This window comes from Aquarana catesbeiana, linkage group LG06, assembly GCF_042186555.1.
Source record: "Aquarana catesbeiana isolate 2022-GZ linkage group LG06, ASM4218655v1, whole genome shotgun sequence".
NCBI lineage: Eukaryota > Metazoa > Chordata > Amphibia > Anura > Ranidae > Aquarana > Aquarana catesbeiana.
The window spans coordinates 334,850,700-334,875,980 of NC_133329.1; the positions used below are offsets into that span (position 1 = coordinate 334,850,700).

The following is a 25,281-nucleotide window of genomic DNA, read 5'->3' on the forward strand; positions in this document are numbered from 1 at the left end:
CACGATCGGATTGTCAGCCAGCTTTAGTCCGTCGGCGTCCGTCGGACTTTTGTAGACGAAAAGTCAGACCGTGTGTACGCGGCATTACAATTTGGAGTTAAGGACCACACTTTACAGAGGTGGCTTGATGTGGCAACGTGGCTTCACCTGTATTTGCAAATGTATGAAACAAAAAACTCTGCTTTTCATTTGAGAAGAATTGTAAGAGTAAGAATTGGATTTTTTTGGTGCTGGCATTGACATTCAATCGATACTCTTATAGGCATCTGCCAGTAAGCTGCTATTTCTTGTTATACACAAGTGTAAAAGGTGGGCTGATTTAATTGATAATCACAGAAGAAAATGCAGTAATCCTTTTCCTAAAACCTGAAGTCTGTTGGGTGATTTTGGGTCACTGAAATTTGGACATCATTGATTTTTGGGTCGGTGGGCCTGAAAGGCACAAACATCTTCACGTTGCTGAAGAAACTTATCCCTGAGTTTTAGAAATGCCAGGCCTCTGATAACATCCACTTTGGGGTCCAAACTGCTTCTAAAATGTACTTTTTTTTATTTTCTATCTCAACAGGTTACTTTTGGGTGATGAAAAGGTAAAGAGTGGGTTGAATTTCATGTATGAAGCACCACCAGGAGCTGAAAAGGGTAAATTACTAATGATTGTCTCTCTGGTTTAAAATGATTATCAGTCATTTTTTAACAAACTCTTTTTAAATAAATTCTATAGAATTTTCAAGTTGTATTTTGTATGCAGTATGTTGTTTTAGTTGGGTAAATATGAATTGTTATCTTCCCACATTATCACGTTATCTGGTAAACAGGCCTCTTGCATACTGCAGCTTGAAAAAATTCAGTACAGCTAAAATACAGCCCAATAATTGTAATGTGCCTATGCACACAGGCACGTAAACAAGCGCTATGTATTCTTCAGAAAAAAAATAAATAGAAAGACCTGCATTTTTGGTCAGTAAATTACACCTCATGCACGCATTTGCACACGTTTGCGCGAAAATTCACACAGGCTGTCCATTGATAATGACAAAATGAGAACACACTTCTGCGCATGTGCGGAAATGTGCACGAATTTGTGCGGAAATTGCACAAACGCATTTGCTTGAAAATGCATACCCCCCCCCCCCCCCCCCCCCCCGTCCGAAAAATTAGATGCTCAAACAGGAGTATCATGTGCAAGAGGCCTTAAAGTGTTTGTTACCCAAACAGTTCATATCGCTAATATGTGCCTGCTGTACCATGCACTTGTATGAGAATGTTTCCTGTTCTTTGTATTGCTTCCTTTGTGTGAAATCCTTGGTGTTCCTGCCAGTCCTTCTGCTTTTCTATTAAAAACTAAGCAGGAGAGCAGACTATGGTCAGTTCTCTAGCTATGCTGGGAACTCGGCCTGCTCTCCTCCAATGCTCAGACTTGTCCTGACACCCCCCCCCCCCCCCCCGCACAGCCATTTACTGGAGAGTTCAGTGTGCTATTGCTTCTCTTCCCCCCAGCTCTTATGCAGCTGAGAACAGAGGGAATGTGATCACTTATAAAAAATTTAAAAAAAAGGGAGAAAAAGGTGTTTGATAATGTTTTTTAATATCTATACACAGATGTTTTGCCTTTCATTTATAATTTAAAGTGGATGTAAACCCAAATATATATATATATATATATATTATATTATATATTTTTTTTATCATACTGTAGAGCAGGGATATGCAATTAGCGGACCTCCAGCTGTTGCAGAACTACAAGTCCCATGAGGCATAGAAGGACTCTGACAGCGACAAGCATGACACCCATAGGCAGAGGCATGATGGGACTTGTAGTTTTGCAACAGCTGGAGGTCCGCTAATTGCATATCCCTGCTGTAGAGTATAAGATTTCCTATCATTTGATCCCAGTCTTTCCACACAGAGTTAATCCATCTCTGAGCAATCCTCTTTTATTGTTCAGTGAGATATAAATTGACAAACAGAGAAAAACTTTGTCAAATCCTCCCCCTTGCTGTGAGTGACAGGAGATTTACATATCTTGTGCACTAGCCTAAGAGACATGCAGTATTTTTTAATTCCCTCCCCCACTCCTTTCTTCAGCAGCTCTGCAAGGATTGGCTGTTCCACACCTCAGCATGATTTGGCATGCTGAAGTCATGTGGTTACTTTCCTGTCTTTTCCCTGGATGTTGGAGATCATAGCAGAAGTTCAGTGTAAGAAATACACAGGAGAAAATGCATATTGACAAGGGGAGTGTAGAGGTGGGCGGAGAGTCTACTGACATCACGACTCCACCCACCGAGCTCCAGACAACAGACCCACCCACAGAATCTGCAGTTTTTCGGGTCTAATAACAGACAGAGGGGAGACATTTGACAGGTAAAGATACATGCAGGAGGCATGTATATCCTTATAGATAACCCCTATGGCAGTAGTTTAGAAAGGATGACATTGGGTTTACATTCACTTTAAACTGAATGAGTTGTTTTACAAGGTGATCATTTATAATCACGTTAAATTAAAATTAACACCAAAAACATGTAAATAAAACGAATATATATATATATATATATATCCACATAAAACAGCACTCTATGTAAAACCTAAAAATATTTAAAATATATTTGTGCGGACTACCTAATTGTGATCTACAAATATTTGTGTTGCTATAGAGTCAATTTTTATATAATGAATGCTTCTTTGCTGTAAAGGCATTTATCTTCAGGATGACTCTGCCTCCTTCCCCAAAGTGTTCCCAAAAAATGTTCACAACACAGTGGGGTTGAATGACTAAAACTGAAGAGTGCAAAGTTAGAAGCCAATCAGCTTATAACTTAAAAAAAAAAAAAATCCTGGAAGCTGATTGGTTTCTATGCAGAGCTGCGCCAGATTTTGCACTCGCCAGTTTTAGTAAATTAACCCAAGCGTATAATCCACACTCAGTGATCCAACTGTGTTCACCAGCCACCACCTTTAGGAAGGCACACGTGCCGAAGGAGGTGGACCTCAGATAATAAAGGTCATACTGTGCAAAACCATGTTCAAATAATAGTTTTTTTTTAAAAACATAGGAAAAAAAAAAGATGTTTAGGAGCAATTTTAAATATTCCGTGCTTGCTGCTTGTATTTGTATGGATATTTCCTACATCGGTTTGGGCATAAATGTGTGTTGGTTTACAAACACTTTTGAAAAGTGAATCTGTCAACCAAATTTTAAGGCTGGGTTTATACTGAGGAATGGAGCGGCTCCCAGCAGGGGTCCGGTGCGTCACCGTTGCAGCTCCAATTTCAGTCCGAATTTTTGGCTGAGTTCGGACCTGAAACGGACCAGAAGACGCACAGGACTCCTGTGCAATTCACTCCGGAGATGTGTAAACCGGCTCCATAAAGAGCCAGTCTCCTGTCTTGTGATTTGGATGCGGGTTTCCCTGCATCCTGTTTGCAATAGTGTGAAGCCTTAAACATGCCTGCAGTTACATTTCATAGCCAGAAAACTCTCCTCTATATGCCTTACCATAAAGAATTTCTGAACAATCAAGGGGGCAAGAGCTAATGTGCAATAAGTGATCACACAGTAAGAATTAAAATAAGCCATATATTACATTAGGTAATGTATTTTTTATTTCAATTCTGAATATTGATAAGGGTGAAATGTGTGCCATCATTTTTTTTTTTTTTTTTTTGTCTTTTTAAATTTAATTGTTTTTATCTTGTGTCTTTCCTCCTCCCCGTGGGTCATCAATAAAGAAATAAAAGAGGTAAGCAAAGCATATAACATACAATAGTGCTCACTGTACCTTTTTAAAAACTTCTTTATGCTTCAATATATTTATTTATTATTTTCCAAGAGAATATTACAGGTATAAACATGGAAATAAAGTATAGGAGTTAGGGAGTAGACATGGTCCACAAACGCTAAACATATATGAGTGAAATATGTTGGATCGTGAAATTTTACCTTTTTAAAATATAAAAAGAAAAAAAATAGAAACCATTGACATCCTAACAGTAGTATACATGTACAATGAGAAGAATGTATGAGGGTAAAAAAAATCTTGAGCCTTTAAAACACTTTGATAAATGAGACTGTTTTCTATTACTGTGTGTCTTTGTTCTGCATTTTATGGTATAGATAGACAATTGGCATTTATTTTATAGTAATACATTTGGGTTATTTGTGACTCTGGTTTTATAGATCTAATTAAAGTAAACTTATAATGGGAAATAAAAATTTAGTATAAAGTAACAGAGGAGTGATTGGCATCAAGAGGTTTCCCATGGTACCTTCCAACCCCGCTAGACCCAAAATAATAATAATTATTATTATTATTAAGTGTGGAAATCATTTTTTTTTCCTGAAATCCTGTTTTTGTATTATCCTAGGTATACCCCACATGGCCTGATAATGGGCACTTATGAGGACAGGCTTACCTGTATTCTCCATATCTCAGAAGTCCAATAGGCTCTGGCAAAGGGATTTTTGTCCTAAGAAAGGCATGGTCAGGCACTTTATGGTGCTTTTTACCCAAAGCAGTTACTTCATTATAACATATCTTAATATTCAGTTTTATTTTATTTTTTTTTTTAATTTATTTTTTCCAATTTAAACATTAACTTGGAAAACACATTCTTGCAGCACTCCAACGTATAGTGAGGTATTTTCCTGTATAACATACTGATGGTGGAGGACCGGGTGTCAATGATGGTTCATTTGGGTTGCAGATCTTTATGATAACCTCTTGGTGTCACTGTTGGATTACAGAATGTGCGGAGCTTTTAAGGTCTGCTATTACTTGGTGTAAAAGATGGCTCATATCTGTTTCATATAGCATACCATTTACTTTTTTCCCCTTTTGGTGCTAATGAAAATTTAGCTATTTGTGTCATTATTTCTTTTCCATGTGTTTGTAAATTCTGTACCTTCTATGATTCAGCTAGCCTGTAAAATCCACATATTAGGCTGGCCACAGACAGTCTTTTTATTTATTTTTTTTTTATTTAGGTGGATCCATAAGGTTGATGGAGGAATCTCCCTGCCGGGACATTGTATTTTGACATGAGACCCTGCAGCTGATTGGCTACAGCCACTGATTGTCCAAAAATGTTTCAACGTGTCCGTTTGACAGAAGTCAATCGATATTTGATTTCTGTCAAGCAAGGGAGGCTGCAATCTTATCAAAATTCTCCTGGTCCCTGCTGAACCAGCCCAATTTTGTTCAGTATATGGCTACCTTAACATTGGTGGTGTAATATTGGGAGCATGTGGTGCCTGCCGTTGTCTTGAGATCCATTTTTTTCTTTGTTTTTCACCTGAGGAAGTTGCTAGACACCGACAGTACACAAGGTGTTGACTTAATAGAGAGTTTGACAGTTGAATTTCCGGGGTGCAGTTTAGCACTGATAGCATTTGAGTTTTATCTCAGCTTGGCCCTGTGTACAGTCTTGGCTTAGATTCTAGGGTCTTCGGACACAAAGGACCTCATCTGGAAACCTAATTAATCTGGGTACTTGCAGACATCTTAAGTTGTGAGTTTTTACATCTTTTATGGACACGACAGGGTCAGTTTGAACTGTGCTCAGCATGCTTTGCTTTTCTTTAAAAGCTGCTTTGATTCATCTGCAGTGATAAGCAGTTCTAAGCAGTTCATGTCTTCCTGCAGCCATTTACTTAACCACTTGACCACTGGGCACCCCCTTCCTAACCAGACCAATTTTCAGCTTTCAGTGCTCTCACACTTTGAATGACAATTACTCAGTCATGCAACACTGTACCCATATGAAATTTTGTCCTTTTTTTTCACACAAATAGAGCTTTCTTTTGGTGGTATTTAATCGCCGCTGGGTTTTTTATTTTTTGCGCTATAAATGAAAAGACCAAAAATTCTGTAAAAAAAATAAATAAATTTTTCTTTGTTTCTGTTATAAGATTTTGCAAATTGGTAATTTTTCATAATACATTTTGGCCAAATTTTATACTGCTACATATCTTTGGTGAAAACAATACAAATCGGTGTATATTATTTGGTCTCTGAAAGTTATAGAGTTTACAAGCTATGGTGCCAATATCTGAAAATTGATCACACCTGAAGTACTGATTGTCTAGTTCATTTCTTAAGACCCTAACAAGCCAGGACAGTACAAATACCCCCCAAATGACCCCTTTTTGGAAAGTAGACATTCAAAGGTATTTAGAAAAGGCATGGTGAGTTTTTGGAAGTTGTAATTTTTTTCCCACAATTCTTTGCAAAATCAAGATTTTTTTTTTTCTTTTTTCACAAAAGTGTCATATTATCAGGTTATTTCTTACACACAGCATATGCATACCACAAATTACACCTCAAAACACATTCTACTATTCCTCCTGAATATGGCAATACCACATGTGTGAGACTTTTACAGTGTGGCCACATACAGAGGCCCAACATGCAGGGAGCGCCATCAGGCGTTCTTGGAGCATAAATTACACATATAATTTCGTGACTACCTCTTGCACTTTTGAAGGCCCTGGAGAACCAGGACAATGAAAGTGCCCCAAAAATGACCCCATTTTGGAAAGAAAACACCCCAATGTATAATCTATGAGGCATATTGAGTCTTTTGAACGTGTCATTTTTTTCTACAAGTTTTTGGAAAATGTGTAAAGAAAATGAAAACGCATTTTTTTTTTTTTTTTTTTACACAATGTTGTCCATTTACACAATGTTTCTAATACATAGCATGTACATACCAAAAATTACACCCCAAAATAGATTCTCCTACTCCTCCTGAGTATGGCGATACCACATGTGTGAGACTTTTCCACAGTATGGCCATATAGAGAGGCCCAACATGCAGGGAGCACCATCAGGCGTTCTGGGGGAATAAATTTCAAATCTAATTTGACTACCTATTACACTTTGAGGCACTGTAGTGGCATAGATGAGCCGTGGATGAGGATGACTCAGCATGGTTGAGCCATGAATGTGGATGTCTGGGTATGGCTGGGTTTGGCTGAGTATGGATGGGATGGCTGAGTGGGTATGGCTGGGTCGGGTATGGCCTGAGTATGGCTAGGTCGTGTATGGCTGAGTATGGATGGATGGATGAGTATTGCTGAGCATGGATGAGTATTGCTGAGCATGGATGGATGGATGGATGGATGAGTATTGCTGAGCTTGGATGGATGAGTATTGCTGAACATAGATGGATGAGTATTGCCGAGCATGGATGGATGGATGAGTATTGCTGAGTATGGATGGATGGGTGAGTATTGCCGAGCATGGATGGATGAGTATTGCCGAGCATGGATGGATGAGTATTGCCGAGCATGGATGGATGGATGAGTATTGCCGAGCATGGATGGATGGATGAGTATTGCCGAGCATGGATGGATGGATGAGTATTGCCGAGCATGGATGGATGGATGAGTATTGCCGAGCATGGATGGATGAGTATTGCCGAGCATGGATGGATGCGTATTGCCGAGCATGGATGGATGGATGGATGAGTATTGCCGAGCATGGATGGATGAGTATTGCCGAGCATGGATGGATGCGTATTGCCGAGCATGGATGGATGCGTATTGCCGAGCATGGATGGATGTGTATTGCCGAGCATGGATGGATGAGTATTGCCGAGCATGGATGGATGCGTATTGCCGAGCATGGATGGATGGATGAGTATTGCCGAGCATGGATGGATGAGTATTGCCGAGCATGGATGGATAGATGAGGATTGCTGAGCATGGATGGATGCATGAGTATTGCTGAGCATGGATTGATGGATGGATGATTATTGCTTAGCATGTATGGATGGATGAGTATTGCTGAGGATGGATGGATGATTATTGCTTAGCATGGATGGATGGATGAGTATTGCTGAGTATGGATGGATGAGTATTGCTGAGTATGGATGGATGGGTGATTATTGCTTAGCATGGATGGATGGATGAGTATTGCTGAGTATGGATGGATGAGTATTGCTGAGCATGGATGGATGAGTATTGCTGAGCATGGATGGATAAGTATTGCTGAGTATGGATGGATGGATGAGTATTGCCGAGGATGGATGGATGAGTATTGCCGAGGATGGATGGATGAGTATTGCCGAGGATGGATGGATGAGTATTGCTGAGCATGAATGGATGGATGAGTATTGCTGAGCATGGCTGAGTATGGATGGGATGGATGAGTGCTGGAATGGGCACAGATCAGCGCTGTCGGCAGTACACATCCAGCCCACAGCGCTGCTGCACCTGACCCCTCCCCTCTCACTGTACCGATCGGTACGAGGAGGGAAAAGATGAACCGGACATGACGCCGGTTTGTTTACAAGTGATCGCTCCGTCATTTGACAGAATGATCACGTGGTAAACAGCCGCTGTCAGCAGCTATTTACTGTGATCCGTGATGCACCAGGTCCTCCGGACCCAGTGGTCACGCATATTCCCAGGTGCGGGCCAGATTCTGGAAGGACATTCATGGACGCCTTCCCAGAATAAGCCGACCACACTGTAGCCGTCTTTCGGCTATGGCCCGGTCAGCAAGTGGTTAAAGGGGTTGTAACCCCTCGTGTTTTTTCACCTTATGCATTAAGGTGAAAAAATACCTGGCAGTGAACGCCCCAACAGGCCCCCCCCCCCCCCCCCCGTTTTACTTAACTGCGCCCTGGAATTTCCCACGGCGGAGACGCGCTCTTCCTCTGCCCGGGGTTCTCGGCTCTTAATTGAATAGATTGACAGCAGCGCAGTCATTGGCTCCCACTGCTGTCAATCAAATCCAATGACGTGGGCGTCAGGGTGCGGGGCGTGTCTATGGACGCAAATGCTGGACTCAGAAGCGCACCTGCATGGTAACCCCCCCCCCCCCCGGGAGAGCGCTTCTCCTAGGGGGTTATGTGATGCGAGGAGGAGCCACGAGAGACACCGAGGAACCCCAGAAGAAGAGGATCAGGGCCACTCTGTGCAAAACGAGCTGCACAGTGGAGGTAAGTATGATATGTTTGTAAACCTTTGCGTTTTATTTTTTTAAATTGACAATCACTTTAACCACTTGCTTACTGGGCACTTAAACCCCCCTCCTGTCCAGACCAATTTTCAGCTTTCAGCGCTGTCACATTTTGAATGACAATTGCGCAGTCATACAACACGGTACCCAAATGAAATTTTTATCATTTTTTTCCCACAAATAGAGCTTTCTTTTGATGGTATTTGATCACCTCTACGGTTTTTATTTTTTGTTAAAAAAATTGAAAAAGACAGAATTTTTTTTAAAAAATTATATTTTTTTTATATTTTGTTATCAATTTTTGCAAACAGTTAATTTTTCTCCTTCGTTGATGTACGCTGATGAGGCGGCACTGATGGGCACCGATAGGTGGCAATGATGGGCACTGATGGGTGGCGGTTATGGGCACTGATGGGTGGCAGTGTTTGGCACTGATTGATGGCAGCACTGCTAGGTGGCACTAATAGGTGGCACTTGTGGGCATTGATAGGTGGCACTTGTGGGCATTGATAGGTGGCACTTGTGGGCATTGATAGGTGGCACTTGTGGGCTTTAATAGGTGGCACTTGTAGGCACTGTGGGCACTGGCAGATGGCACTTGGAGGCACAGATGAGGCATCTGTGCCTCCTTCCTCTTCGGGACCGATGTCCCTTTGACATAAGCCGGTGATCGGCTTTTTTTTCCTCCTCACGCTGTCAGCGTGAGGAGAAAACGAAACCGTTCACCGAGCTTTTGTTTACATCATGTGACCAGCTGTCATTGGCTGACAGCTGATCACATGGTAAGGGGCCGGGACCGGCCCCTTACTCGGATCTGTGATCATCCGAGTCTCCGTGACTCGGTGATCACAGCACACACACCGTGCGCCCTGCAGGATGCGTGCGGTGCGCGTGCATAGGGGAGGACGTCATATGACGTCCTCCCGGAGATTGAGGTCCGCGCTTTAGCCGTCATTCGGCTATGGCCCGGACCTCAAGTGGTTAAAGGGTAACTCCACTTTCATGGGGAAAAAAAATTGCATATAAAGAAAAAATAATATAGCGGATATAATTGCGACACTAATCATTTTGTAATTGAATGTTATTAAAAATTACCTTTCCTTTTCAATCTGCAGCCAATGTAGTTTTCTGAGAATACATTGCAATATGGCTACCTGGGGTTTTCTGTACACAGAATGTGTACACTCCCCAGAAACATCATTTCCTTCTTGTGTGATTGGCTCACCAATTTTCCCAGAAGTCTGCCTAAGATACAAGTCAGATTTCAGGCATCCCTTGCAACAAAAACATAATTTTTTGAGAGATACTTTCAATAGGAACCTGTCTAGGGATGCAGGCCCAGCAGATTTCCTCATTAGTGCTCTGCAGCTGTACACCTGACAGTTAATAATGAAACCACTCCCATTAGAGCCACTCAGTACAGAGGCACAGACAAACACACATGGATTACTTCAGAATAACAAAAGGTAGGAATCTGCAACAAAGGTTGTTATAATCCTTGCAATGTACATAGATCACCCAGAGGGAAATGTTTTTTTCTCAACAAAAGGGAAGTTACGCTTTAAGTATAGGAGATCACAATGACTACAGACCACTGAATAAAAAATAAAATTAAAAGTGTATGGAGTCACCCAGCAAACTGAAGATGTATAAAAAGAGGCAAAGGGGGTATCGGAAAATGCCAATGCATTATATTAACAGAATTGTCAATATATAACAGGGCAAGCAATAAATTTAGGCTTTGAAGGCTAAGTCTACCTTTTGCAAAACAGAAAATGTACCAACGTTTGCAGAAAAAAATGTGCATTCATTACTTTTTTTTTTTTTTTTTTTTTTCAAATGAACCTGTAAAACATTGCAACTGCGATCAGTGCAATGATTAGTGATCAGTTCTGGTGTAATGCACAGGCTCTGCTGACTTTTTCTTTCTCTAGCTCTCTGCACACAGAAATCTTTGCACAGCTGCCCCCCGAGAGAAAAACCCCTGCTGGTTGTCGGAGGGGCAGTTTGGAGGTGGGGCAGGTCTGCTTGCCACCATGTTACACCCTGCAAATGGGTAACATGTAACATACTCTGAAGGGTGGAGTTAGCCTTTAAACATTTTTGGTTTGTTATTACTTTACGTCAATATTAATGCATTTTCATGTCATTTTTTAATTCTTTTCTCTTTCACAGGAAGGAGAGACAACTGAATACAAATTTGAATGGCAGAAGATGGCACCTCGAGAAAAGTAAGGAACATTTTATCTGGTTTTAATTTAACAACATTTTTTCTGCACACAAAACCAACAAAGTGTCCACGTCACAGAAGCTGTACTGTTGAAAAGTCAGAAGTCCTGAACTTGTATATTCCTTATTCATATTAATGAGAGTATTGAATGCAGAAGGTTGCCATTTGCAGTCAGACAAGTAGCATTTGAGGAATGGAACCTTTGTTGTGAGGAATATAAAATATGCAATCCCTGACCTGAAATGCTGGTTACATGGCTGCTTAAATTGACTTTAGTTTAGTTTGAGTCATTAATATGGAACAAATATCAGCAGGTTGGCTTTGTTGGATGCATACTTGTTCTGGATCAGTGAGCTGGCCAAGTCGTTCAGAAACAGCAGCCTACAGATTTCTTTCCAATCAGATTGGCACAAATGTTCTCCCCCTGACCTTACTAAACAAAATCCCTCCCATAGAACTCCATTTAACACTCTTGCTAATCTTCATATGTCAGGCCTTGCCTCCAGACATATCCGATGTAGCCTGTGTTAAAAGTCTGTTCTGTGGCTTCAGTCAGAATAGAGCACACAATGCACCTCCCTGGGCAGGCTGAAGTTTGGTGATCAGCAAGGGAGGTATAGGGTTTTATGGAGGGGTTTGCATAATGAAGTCGGGAGGAAAGCATATGCAGAAAACTGATTAAAGTGCTCTTATCTATTTAAATTTACTATAAGTAATGGTAGTTTGGGTTTTCCTTTATGGGAACCTGTGAATCAGAGCTCAATTTCCTTCAGTTCTATTCAACTGTTTTTAGGATGATTTACATTTAGGAGACATACTTTTGAATGAACACAAACCCTTTAATATCATTTGAGTTACCTAAAATTGATTGCTTTAGATTTTTTTAAGTGTCATTAGAATAAAAAGAAAAAAGGTTTCCATCTCTGACCCCCCCCCCCCTTCTGTATTTTTTTAGTTAGTGGCCAAGAAGTATGCCAGTTAGAACTTGTTCATGCTTGTTCTTTGTGGCCCAGAAATGAATTGAAATGTGATAGCCAGGCAGTCTGCATTTTCAGGTCAGCAATAGCCAAACATATTTTTTTTAAAGTGACCCTGCTTTAAACAAAGCCAACAAGAAAAACATGTAAACTGATTTTTGTCTGCAAACTCCACTGCTTTCCTGCTCCCCGGCAGTATCAGGTGTTCAGTACATCTGTATTTGTCAATATTATGGTGCTGGGTGACAAGAGATTAGAATACGGTACCACATCCCATTTATATGAGAGGGAAAAAAGGGGGCAGGTGGGACAATTAAGGTACCAAGAGAAGCAAACAGATTGAAAAAATATACATTTTATTTAAACAATTCTTTAAAATCACAGTAAACATTTACAAGAATCACGTATTATTTCTTAGGACATATACAGCCACTTCTTACTGTACATGTTTCGCTCACCTTCTTCAGGAGTTTTTTGAGAAGTGTCACATTAAGTGTTATATACTATAAATGAAACAACAATTTGTTAACAAAATTTCTATAAAAAATCTAACATGTAATTATGTCCCATTGACATGTGATGTGATTTTATTAATGGCAATTTTAATCATATCCATTTACAATTGTTGTTTTTTTTATAGTATATTATACTTCATGCAACACTTCTCAAAAAACTCCTGAAGAAGCTCTTGTGAGCGAAACATGTAGAGTAAGAAGTGGTTGTATATGTCCTAAGAAATAATACGTGATTCTTGTAAATATTTTACTGTGATTTTAAAGAATTGTTTAAATAAAATGTATATTTTTCCAATCTGTTTGCTTCTCTTGGTACCTTTTTAAAAGTCCCACCTGCCCCCTTTTTTTCATTTTTTTTTTCATCTGTATTTGTCAATTACTTGCCCCTTCTCTTCTGCATGCTTTGGTCCCCCCACATCCTGTTGTGAAGTTTGAACCCGTGCGAGGAACCCTAGCATGCATCGGGAGCACTGGTATGGATTGCGTGTGTCTTTCAGAGATTTGCGCGCTCCAAGTAGCATTTACTATACTGCAAATTGTTAATCAAGGTTAGAATATTTACTGTTCTCTACAGATAGGCATTTTTTTTATTACAGGTATGCTAAAGATGACATGAATATCCGAGATCAGCCCTTTGGCATACAGGTGAGAGTCATTTTGTGCTTTTTTGACAGCTTCAAGAATGACCCTGTGTAGTCACCTGTGTAGCAGAATGATACAGTTGTTTGTTGTGTCATTTGGAACATGGTCTGACCTTTTCTGGTCACAGTAAATACTCCAGTGTTCCGTGGTGTATTCTCTGCCTAATTAACACAGGAGAGAGAGATCTGTCATAATATCCTTTAATAATGTCTTTGTTCGGGACCGCTCATCCACACCCACACATCTGTCAAATTAGAGGGGCTTGGGTTTCCAATAGACTTACCTGGGTTACTTACACACATCACCTGACAGTTCAAGCTGCATTAACAAACTTCCCATTCATGGTGTACGGGCCTCAGTGCCCGTGTGAATGACCATTTGAAAGAGGGAAGAAAAAAATCATGTTTTTATATTTAAATTGTGCTATATTTCCTGTATTACTTTATATTTCCTCAGGTTCGCAACGTCAGGTGTATCAAATGCCACAAGTGGGGTCATGTGAACACTGACAGAGAATGTCCACTGTTCGGCCTCTCTGGGATTAATGCAAGCTCAGTCACTGCCGATGGGTCAGGTATGGGGGACACATTGTTTCTTAATCACTAGCAAAACTGCATGTTTTTACTTGGTAGTCTGTTTTTGCTTCCCTTAAGTCTGTTAAAAGTTTATAATAACATGAAATAAATATGAGGTTAGATATACTTTTTTTAAACAATTAATTCTTGTAGAGTTTTCACCTGCAGGGAAAAAATGAAGTTCTTATGCACATTTCTGTATTTTGATGCAGGCGGAAGACACTAGCACACCGTCCAGCCCCACTGCAGGCAGCCTATAAAATCGAAAAATTAGTCCCTGTGCATACTGCCCTTAAAGGATAAGTTCACCTTTTGTAACATGTTACAAATGTACTGGCCCCCCGCTAGTTTTTTGTTAAAAAGGTAAACTTGTCCTTTAACATTAGTACGACTCAGTGCATCATCCAGTTGCATAAGCTTTCAGCCTTCCAAATAGTTTTACAGGCTGCTGGCAGTGGAGCTAAAGAGTGCGTCTGAGCTGACATTTTCGGGCAAAAAAATGCTGGGATCTCATGTACCAGCACTAAATGCCCAGTGCACATGAGCCGGAAGCAGTTGTGATGTTTAAACAAAAGCTTTCATTCGCCATACAAAAGCAAGCTGTGGGATTTATTGCTCAATACATTTTGTATTTGCTCCAGGGCGATCATCCTGGTCTCACTGCTTTGTAGCCAATTAAGTTTGTAAATTTGGAATTTTCATTCTGTGCATGTGTTTGAGGTCATTCAATCACTTGCGAGTAAAACAAGGATCAGGGCAAAGGCTACATGTCTGCATAGCTATCATTAAAGGATAAGTTCACCCTTTTATAACATGTTACACCCCTATTCTTTGCTCACCTGACCGCGTCATTCATTCAAAGAGTTCTGTGAATTGGAAACTACAACTACCGACAACCTTTGCAGCTGTCAGCTTGTAGTTCTCAATGAACTATCAGGATGCTGTTGAGCGCTCAAGGTAGTTCATTGATTCTTCCTGTCAGTGTGTAACTGCCTGCCCATGTGAAGTATGAGTAGACAGCTTACACAGACAGTCTGCAAGAGCCCTGCATTGCACCCATCATCTGCTGATTGTGGGTGCAATGTTTGTCCCCCAATAAACAAATTAATAAATGCATTTTTTTTTTACCTGCAAAAAAAAACTGCATTTATTTTATTTATTTTTTTAAAAGGTGAACCTATCCTCTACTGTAAATAAAACTTCCCAGAGTCCCCCTCCCTTTGGTGTCCTTACTTTGCACCATCACTCCTGTCTTCCATATCTTTACTGCAGCACCCTCGAAATTCTGTTACTTCCAGGGGTAGGGCATACAGTATAGGCGCTGCACTTAAGAAGCCAGTCACTAGCGACAAGAGCATTTCTAGGTGTGTGTGTGAGAATTTAATTTCACGAATGTTGAATTTTGGGGTTCAAAGCCATGATCAAAGGAATGAGGAGTAAAGGCATCAAGGTTTTTTGGACAGGTGCATAAAGCAAGAGGAGGCAACTATTTAGTAACATTGTTTCCTTTTAGATTTCAATATGTTGCTACTTTCACACTCACACACACACACTGCCCGAGCGTTAGCGGTAAAGCACAGCTAATTTTAGCGACGCTTTACTGGCGCTGTGCGGGTGGGAGCGGGGCACTTTTAACCCCAAAGAAGGGTTAACAAGGTGTTAAGATCGCCCGAAAACTGCCGCTGGCACTTCGGCAGCGCTGCCCATTGATTTCAGTAGCGGGGGCAGTTTAGGAGCGGTGTCCTGATACAGGTGTGCTCATAAGTTTACATACCCTGGCAGAATTTATGATTTCTTGGCCATTTTTCAGAGAATATGAATGTTGGATGACACAAAAACTTTTCTTTCACTTATGGTTAGTGTTTGGCTGAATCCATTTATTATCAATCAACTGTGTTTACTCTTTTTTAATCCTAATGACAACAGAAACTACCCAAATGACCCTGATCAAAAGTTTACATACCCCAGTTCTTAAAATCCATGTATTGCCCTCTTTAACATCAATGACAGCTTGAAGTCTATTGTGGTATTTATGGATGAGGCTCTCAAATAACAAAGTTATTTGTGGGTTTTTCTTTGCATCCCGAACAATTTTCCTGGCAGTTGTGGCTGAAATTATAATTGGTCTACCTGACCGTGGTTTGGTTTCAACAGAACCCCTCATTTTCCACTTCTTGATTAGAGTTTGAACACTGCTGATTGGCATTCTCAATTCCTTGGATATCTTTTTATATCCCTTTCCTGTTTTATACAGTTCAACTACCTTTTTCCGCAGATCCTTTGACAATTCTTTTGCCTCCCCATGACTAGGAATCCAGAAACGTCAGTGCAGCACTGGATGAAAGATGCAAGGGTCTGTCAGGAGTCCAGAAACTCATTGACCTTTTATACACACACACTAATTACAAGCAAACAGATCACAGGTGAGGATGGTTACCTTTTAATAGCCATTCAAATCCCTTTGTGTCAACTTGTGTGAATGTTATCAGGCCAAAATCACCAGGGTATGGAAACTTTTGATCAGGGTCATTTGGGTAGTTTGTTGCCATTATGATTTAAAAAGAGTAAACACAGTTGATTGATAATAAATGGCTTCAGCCAAACACTAAAAATGAGTGAAAGAAATGTTTTTGTGTTATCATTCATATTCTCTGAAAAATGGCCAAGAAATCATAAATTCTGCCAGGGTATGTAAACTTATGAGCACAACTATAGATCAAGGAAAACATTCAAATACAAATATATTGATGAGATGATACCAATAATGCAGCTGAAGAACAACCTGATGCTAGATTTGATATAATACTGTCAAGCTGGATGGTAAAGAAAACATTTTGTAAAATTGTTTCCCTTTTAAAGAGCAACTCCATACAAAATACATTTTTTAATGGGTAAGGTAAAGCTAGTGCCAAGTTTTGTTGACAGTCCAGATATAGTTTTTTTCACAGCTTTCAATTTAAAAAAAAACATGCAACACATTTTGGGGATTACTTTCATGAATGCTGGCCTAGAAAAGAAGGTCTGAACAAAAAAAAATTGGGGGGGAAATCCTGAAGTTATAATTTTAAAAACAGCATAAGTTCTCCAGTTCCCAGTTTATAACAGCCTGGTAAATAAGATGGGATTACTATACAAGGGAAGTAGGAAAATCTGTGCAGAATATGAAGTCCATTTATGGCATTCATATGGAACTTTAATCATGGCATCACTGAATTCCAGGTTGCCTTGATTATTACAGCAGTAAGCTTTGTTTTATTGGGTACAGTACGTCCTCCTGCAGTAATACAAGATTGCTGCCTTCTGTAGATCTTGGCTTTATTTCTTACAGAACATTGCAAATAATTGCTTATTTGCATACTAAAGCAATTAGTTGTACAAACCTAGCCTCTGACAGGTCTAAAAACAGACCTTCAACCTGATCGTGAAAAATACACTAAAGGCATTTTTAAAGCAAAAAATGACTTTTAAAAAATACATATTCACTTTTAAATTTAGACTTTCGTTTCTTTGTATGCCTTGTGCATATTTTATGTTCAGTGCTCTTATACCTTCACTTAGAGCAGATGATTTTCTCTCCCTTCACTTCCTGAAGTTAGTGTTCTATCCCTAGAACAGGACTTCAACTCGCCTATGTTCTCCATAACGCACTGAAGCTGTTTTGTAGTTCACCAATCTAGCTAGGAAAAATGTAACTGATAGGAGTGCAGCACAGGCAGAGAGCGGATGAAACAAACCGATAAAATAAAATGATTATAACAGAAGATTTTCATAAATATAATTTAGAGCAGTGCATTGTTGGGGCTTACATGCACTTTAGTTGTATCATTGGCTCCATTGAAGACCTTCAATGCTCCATCACAGATGGTAATCATATAAATGAGAATTTTTAATGTAACCTCCCTATGCATCTGCTCTTGATACCCTAAACTATTTAAATCGCAAGAGATGAGAAATTTAAAATGGAGCTCCACCCAAAAGGGGAATCTCTCCTAGTCTGGTTTTGACAGGTACTCGCTCCCACTTTTGGCTAAGTTTGCCACCCCTTCCCAAAGTGCAGCGCCAGCACGTGATAGCCGATTGAAAAATCATCTCGGGTAAGAACACCTCTGGATTCCAGCGCAGGTAAGTGCCTTAATATTAAAAGTCAGCAGCTACAGTATTTGTAGCTGCTGACTGTTAATTTTTTGGGGGGGAGCCTGGAGCTCCTCTTTAAGCATGGCAATGTGCCTTCATTCGATCTTGTAACTCTTCTCATAGTTTTATAAATGGTACATTTTGGCATCTAATTCCTAGACAGCTGAAATAAAGATTTGAATTGGGCTGGCAAATGAAAATTTATATTTTCGACTATCCTGTAATGTTTAGCCTCATTTTACACCGGTGCGATTGACGGTTTCAAATCGCATGACAAACCACACCCCAAACGTTGAAATAGATGCGACTAAGAAAAAGGTTCCTGCACTACTTTTTGCCGATTTAATTGCAAATTGCATAGACTTCTGTTTGTATGGAGTCGCAAGCCACAATAAAATCAGCAGTGCAAATTACACTGAGGAGAGGCTTTGACATTGCGCTGAAGTAGTGCGATTTCAAAGACACACCGGTGTGAACTGCGGCTCAATCATCTAATTGTGTCTCGGGAATCAGGAAATCTGGTGTTCCCTGTTCACCTGTGGCATCTTTTCTCCCTGTTAGACTTTTTAAAATAATATTATTGAGAATGCTACAGAAGTGGAAACCTCCACAGGTGAGTGAAAACAACCAAAACTGCACAGTGAGTGGAAACAAAGCTAAGAGCCACAGCAGAGAATCCGCTTTGCTTGAGGCCCCATGAAAATAAAGAATTCACGGCTGAAATGTCACTTTTGTTGGACTGACTCTTTCCAAATCTATTGGCAATCACCCATACTTATCTGTCTCTAATTTTCTACCAATTTTTTTTTTCTTTTTACTTCTAGTCACAGGTGAAGAATTGGTACTTCTGTTTGCCACTCATCACTGTTGGAGTATACAGTGAGGATACCTCTTCTGTATCCGTGTACAGAGATGACCACATCAGGTCATTTAAGTGATTGTTGATGCCATCTACATTTATTGATGAGCTAAAGAAGTAAAAATAATGCCACTACTGATTTTCAACCAATGTGGGCCTTGTAGTTGTACCGCTATTATTAAGGCTTAAATTGGCTCCTATACATTAGTGGGATTTGTTTTTACTCCCGAGGATCTTCAGTAAATGCATACAAATGTTGTTGATGCTTATCTGTTGTACTTGCTGAGTAATGCTTGGTACATACGGGGAGCTTTTTATTGTTCAACCCAGTGAGCTGAACTAAAAAAAAAAAAAACTGACAGAACACTGTACTAACACAAGCAATGTTAGTACACCAATCTCCCCTGTGCTCATGGCCATTGGCTGCAAGCGCAAAGTGGATGCTGGTTCTCCAGCATGCCCGCTTGATTAAAGCCAGTCGTCAGACCGGCTTCTATAAGACAGGCTGCTGTAGTCGCAGGCCGAATATCGTCCGGTTTCCGTTGGAGCAGCAGATATTCAGCCCATGTGGACCAGCCTTAATTGAAGTGCTTCTCTCAAGAATCTCAATTAAGAAAGCTGTGGTCTGTATCTGGAAATGGCATTTAGTGGTAGTAATTAGAAGGCATGGGACCTTGTACCTTTTTTAAATGATCACAAATCTCTTTGGTAAATCTTAATATATTTGCCATTCACAGCACATTAAAATTAGCTGATTTATATTGTAAACCTCAGAATCATTACAGAGATCCTCATATTTGTGGACAGGGCAAATACTGGTGGAACTTTTGATCAGCAGAGTTTTTTATTTTTATTTATTTTATTTATTTTTACTACTACTAATTCTTCTGTAATAACCCAGCTTCCAAGGAGTGTTATGGCCATTCTCCATAACCATCAGCACACATGCTTGGGCACATCAATAGTAAGATAATTTATTGGCAGGATTATAATTAATAATTGCCAAAAGTCCTAGCTTTAAAGTGATTGTAAATGAAAAATATGCTTTAAAAAGAAAATAACAAACACGTCTTACTTACCTGCTCTGTGCAGTGGTTTTGCACAGAGCAGCCCCGATCCTCCTCTTCTCGGGTCCCCTGCTGGCGCTCTGGGCCCCTCCCCCTTGCTTAGTGTCCCCATAGCAAGCTTCTTGCTGTGGGGGCACTCGTGTGTGTGTGTGTGCTTGCTCCCGAGCCGACTCTGCGTTCATAAGACAGAGCGCATGGCTCAGCTCCGCCTCACTGGCTGTGATTGACAGCAGCTAATCAAGAGGGAGAGCCTTGGATCTCGTGTACATTGATGGATCGAGATCAGGATTAGGTAAGCATTAGGGGGGGCTGAGGGGGAAGCTGCACACTGAAGGTTTTTTACCTTCATGCATAGAATGCATGCATGACTTTTTTTTTTTCCTTCTATTGAATCTATTGGTGGTTGCCATAAAAAAATTTTATTTCCTTCTGCATGTGATGCCAATAATCACTGGTATAAATTCTAAATTCTAATTTCTAATTATCCCAGGGTTTTCTTTGTTATGAGCATGATGACTTCATCTCTCCTCTGTTGTTATGGTTGTTATAATGAGTGTTACACATCTAAACTGCATGTTTTACTAGAGAAACATGGAAGTTGTCATTGCAACCTACCGTATATATAAGCTGAGTTTTTCAGCACATTTTTTTTTTTTTGTGCTGAAAAAGCCCCCCTCGGCTTATACTCGAGTCTCCCTACCTCACTGTGCCCATCTACAGCCTCATGCGCCTGATCTCCTGGCACTGTGACATGCAGTCAGCAGCCATCCAGTGTAATAAAGCCCCGCCTTCTCCTCGTTCTCGTCCGTGATAGGCGGAACACTGACTCACTGCTGGGAAACTGAATCAGTTTTCCATCACGGACGAGGAGGAGGCAGGGCTTTTTACACTGGACGGCCGCCGACTAGACTGCATGTCACAGCGCCGGTGTTCTGGAGATCAGGTACGTGAGGCAGGGAGATGGGCACTGTTGACCCTCATTTCCACTTACAGTAGCTGCTGCATTTCTCACCCTAGGCTTATACTCGAGTCAATAAGTTTTCCCAGTTTTTTGTGGTAAAATTAGGTGCCTCGGCTTATATTCGGGTCGGTTTATACTCGAGTATATACAGTATCTTTTGCTTGTTTGGCTGTAATGCTGACCCCTGTGATTTCAATATTTTGAGTCGGGAGCAAGTATGCAGATAAGGACTTCTGACTTTCTTAATCTGCTTGTTTTGTGTCCAGATTTGTCACAGTACCTTTTTATGTTTCTTGTCTTTTCTGTGTACAGTATAAGCCAACAAGGTTTTTCTGGTGAATTTCATTCTTTAAAGCTGAACTGCAGGCAGGCAAAAAAAAAACAAATGCATGCATTTGGTTATAGATAAAAACACAAATCCTTTGGTAAGGGAAGCAGCTCCTTTGTATATAATTTCATCTATGTTGTTTTTAGATGTTTTACCTGGAGTTCAGCTTTAAATAAAGGTATTCATTTTCTTTTATGTATGTACAGTATGTGCATAAGGTAAGGTGCAGCGCAAGAACAGGTACATTTAAAAATACAATGATAAATGCAGTATTAAAAAAGCAATTACAAAAAAGTCCAACAAGAGAGGGGAAGAGGACTAAAAGTCCCAGCAAGCACCAAGAGGATTCAGCATGACAATCGTACAATTCAAGGAAGATGATGGTGACAGACCCTCCACCTTCAGAGCAATCGCTTCGCTCAGCTGAAGGACTGGACCACTGAATTAACAGGTGGTCAAATAGGCAGGTACCTTCATAGGGTAGATGATCCAGGCAAAGACAGGAACTCCAGTAGATTCCCCGGAATATACAAAAGGTGAAGCAAAAACAACTCTTAAGTGCTCACTGTGGATCAGTTACAATGCAGCTTTATTTTAAAAATGGTTACTCACAAACGGCTGTTTAAAAAACAGCATTTCTATCACAGATGGCTGAGTGGTGTGTAAGATGCAGGTTGGCAGCGGGTGACATCAGCGCGTAGCTCCTCCCCTGTACGCGTTACATTCATAGAACTTCATCAGCAGGGCGGTCAAGTTCTATGAGCCATCTGTTAATTCAGTGGTCCAGTCCTTAAGGTGAGCAAAGCGATTGCTCTGAAGGTGGAAGGTCTGTCACCAACATCTTCTTTGAATTGTGCGATTATCACATGAAATTCTCTTGGTGCTTGCTGGGACTTCCCCCCCCTCTTGTTGGACTTTTTTGTGATTGCTTTTTAATACTGCATTTATCATTTATTTTTAATTTACCTGTTCTTGCACTGCACCTTACCTTATGCATTTTACTTGGATTATGTGATGATCTTTTTGTGCTAGCTGCATTCGTTTTTAGGTTATTTAGGAATTTTTTTGCGCTGCTTGCTTTATTTGTATTTATGTACAGTATGTGTACATCTTGTTCAGTAATGTAAACTCCTAGTTCTAGCGTTGCACATTTGCAGCACTGAAATCCTGTTAGCTTCAGTCTGCCTAGCCAACATAGACCCTTATATATTCACATGGTTTTTTGCATGCTCTGATTTCCTCATATTGTCTAGGGATCAGCTTGGGCTTGTTCAGATCCTAATCTGAACCCATCTGAACAACCCAGCCATGAAGTTGTCACCTGTACTGGACCAATCATAAGCAGCTGAGGCATTCCCTGCCCGCAGGCCCACATTTACAGGAGGAGTGCAGCTGTGTGGGGAGGAGAATGCCTTGGCCGCTTAGGATTGCCCCAGTACAATGACAGCTTCCCGGTGAGGCTCACTCACGTAGATTCAGACTAGGATCTGAACACGCTTGAGTTCATCACTACTGCTGTCCCAGAAAAACTTTGTAAAATTTTTGGACATCTAGACTAAACTGCTTAGCACCAAATGTAATTTTATTAATGGATCCAAAACGAAAACTGCAGTGCCCATAGTAATCACTTTTCTCTTTTATGTTTCTTGTGGAACCATGGCAAACAAAAGGAAGAATACAAGTATTATGGGGGATAACAGAGTTACTCACTTACTTTTATAGGCATAATGTTGATAGTTGACAACAGACCTGCCCAGTCCACAGACTATTGGCACACTGGTATATTATTAATGTAAAGGGATGGTTGAACTGCACACAGCCAATGTACATCTATGCTCAAGCAATATCCGCTTACATATCCGTTGGGTGGCCAAGACATTGTTTTGTATTTATGTACATTTCCTTACATCTAGCTCTGGTGAGATATCTATGGCTGGATTAAGCTGTAATGGATTCTTTCTGTAGTCTCTAAAATCATGTGTGCAACTCTATAAATAAATTGTAATCTCTGTTTTATATAGGCTTCCAGGATTAACATTTTTTACACTGACCCACTTTGAGACCCATATCTTACACTGTATGCTACCAACCTGTGGTCCTTTTTGTAAGTTTTCTGTGTGAATTAATTTCCACCTAAAACAACATGGACCCGACTACATTTAGCAGTGTGAAATACAGCGTTTGTGTTCAGAGAAATGTATGAACCTGGATTCTTTTTTTTTTTTCTAGTCACCTCTGTTGCCTCTTATAGATATATTTTTTTTAAATATCTAGTCAAAATGGTTCTTTTTGATAACATAACAGAGAACGAAACAAAGCACATAAAAACGCTAGGGTAGGTCTAAAAATACACATGACTATGGTTAAGGTCACCACCCAACAGCATGAGGAGTCAGGGGAGGGTCCCTCTTGACGCAGCCAGCCTGGCTTCATGGAGATGCTCAAATCCAAGGCTGTAATGATGAAAAAGATTTGCTAGGTATCTCTACATGGTGGCTTGGTCTTTGGAAATTCGGAAGCTTCAGAAAGGATGGCAATTCAGTGTTCTCGAAGAGCCGGTACATACAATGGTCCTGTATATTCTTTCCACTCCACAGATGTCAGGTGAACATATAGGGAGCCAGCAATAAGTCTATGAAAAAGGAAGGCAGTGTCTGCCAATAGCCTACAGGCAACAGTAGCAAAGAAAATGAAAGATGGTGGAAGGTACAATGACACTGAGATGCATTGTACACAATCTCTAACCCTTCAACTGACTGTTCTCTAATCCTGGTAGATCCAGGTAATGGGTTTTTGTCAGAATTTAATTTACCGTACATTCTTTTTTTTAACATTGTTTGAAAATCTATTGTGTTTCAGCACTAGAGATGATAAACATGATCTATTGTAACCTCATTATGCAGAAGTCCCATGCTCCATATAAATCTGCATATTACAAAAAAGATTCCCATATTCATGGCTTTATACAGGTCATGTTACCAATAGTTTTTATGCAATGAGTAGGGTGTTTTTAATAGAGAATTTGTAAAGGGGAATTGTCATAAGGCTAAATGCTAGAATCCGTTAAAATTATCTTCATCTAATTCCCCCAGATGGTATTCGATAATAATTGATGTAGAAATGATTGAGTTTGCTTCCATGGAGCTTTTTGAAGTTCACTAATTAAGAACAGTAAAAGATGCTTTTTTGAAAGTATTTGAACACTTAATGGCAGCCCCCGTCCCTTTCTACTGTTCACACAAAGTATTGGCTGTTGATGCAGAGTCACTGTTTTGTGGAGTCAGGTTCAGTTGGGCAGTCTGTTTGCACCTGACATCAGCAGGTCCTACTTCCTAAAACTTGTGTGAAAGAAACCAGTGCTCAGAAGTAAACTAGGACAGAAATTCAAAAGGATGAACAGCTGGCAACCCAGAATCATCCAAGTGTTTATTGGCAACCGTGTAAGCACAACATGAATACTCTTACGTATTTCGGCCATAAGGCCTTCATCAGCTTAAGGCCTTATGACCAAAACGTGTAAGCGTATTCATGTTGTACTTATCCTGTAGCTAGTAAACACTTTTGCAACTGGATGATTTTGGGTTGCCGGCTGTTCATCCTTTTGAATTTCTACATCGAGTGTGAGTGGAAGACCCTGCCAGCCTGCGCACCGATTTCTCCGTTTTTTATCAGAACCCTGATGAAAGCATTGCTCTCTTTTGTGTATGAGGATAAGACTGATATTAATTGTATTAGCAACAGGAATGCCACACACCAAGATGCAAAATAATTATCCTTTATTAAAATAGCTAGCAGGGACAAATTCTATTTTTTTTTATATGTTTAAATCTAGGCACAGCACTTTCTTAAAGAATCTTTGAGAGTGATGTGCCTAGCACGAAACATGTCAGAATAGAATTGATTCCTGCTGGCTACTTTTAATGAAGGAAGATTCGTTTTTTCTTCTCGGTGTGCAGCATTCCTGTTGGTAATACAATTGATTGCTTTGATGGAGAGGATCCGAGCCAGCACCTGAGATGTC

General features: G+C 40.2%; 1 protein-coding gene across 1 annotated transcript in view; it reads left to right on the plus strand.

The window, feature by feature from the left end:
* Window positions 1-25,281, plus strand: part of CIRSR (corepressor of RBPJ and splicing regulator) — a 59,611-nt gene that overhangs the window by 13,531 nt on the left and 20,799 nt on the right. Inside the window, 6 exon segments of the mRNA XM_073635227.1 lie at window positions 569-642; window positions 3,736-3,746; window positions 4,021-4,023; window positions 11,148-11,203; window positions 13,291-13,339; window positions 13,793-13,910. Of these exon segments, the coding sequence (XP_073491328.1) occupies window positions 569-642; window positions 3,736-3,746; window positions 4,021-4,023; window positions 11,148-11,203; window positions 13,291-13,339; window positions 13,793-13,910 (311 nt within the window).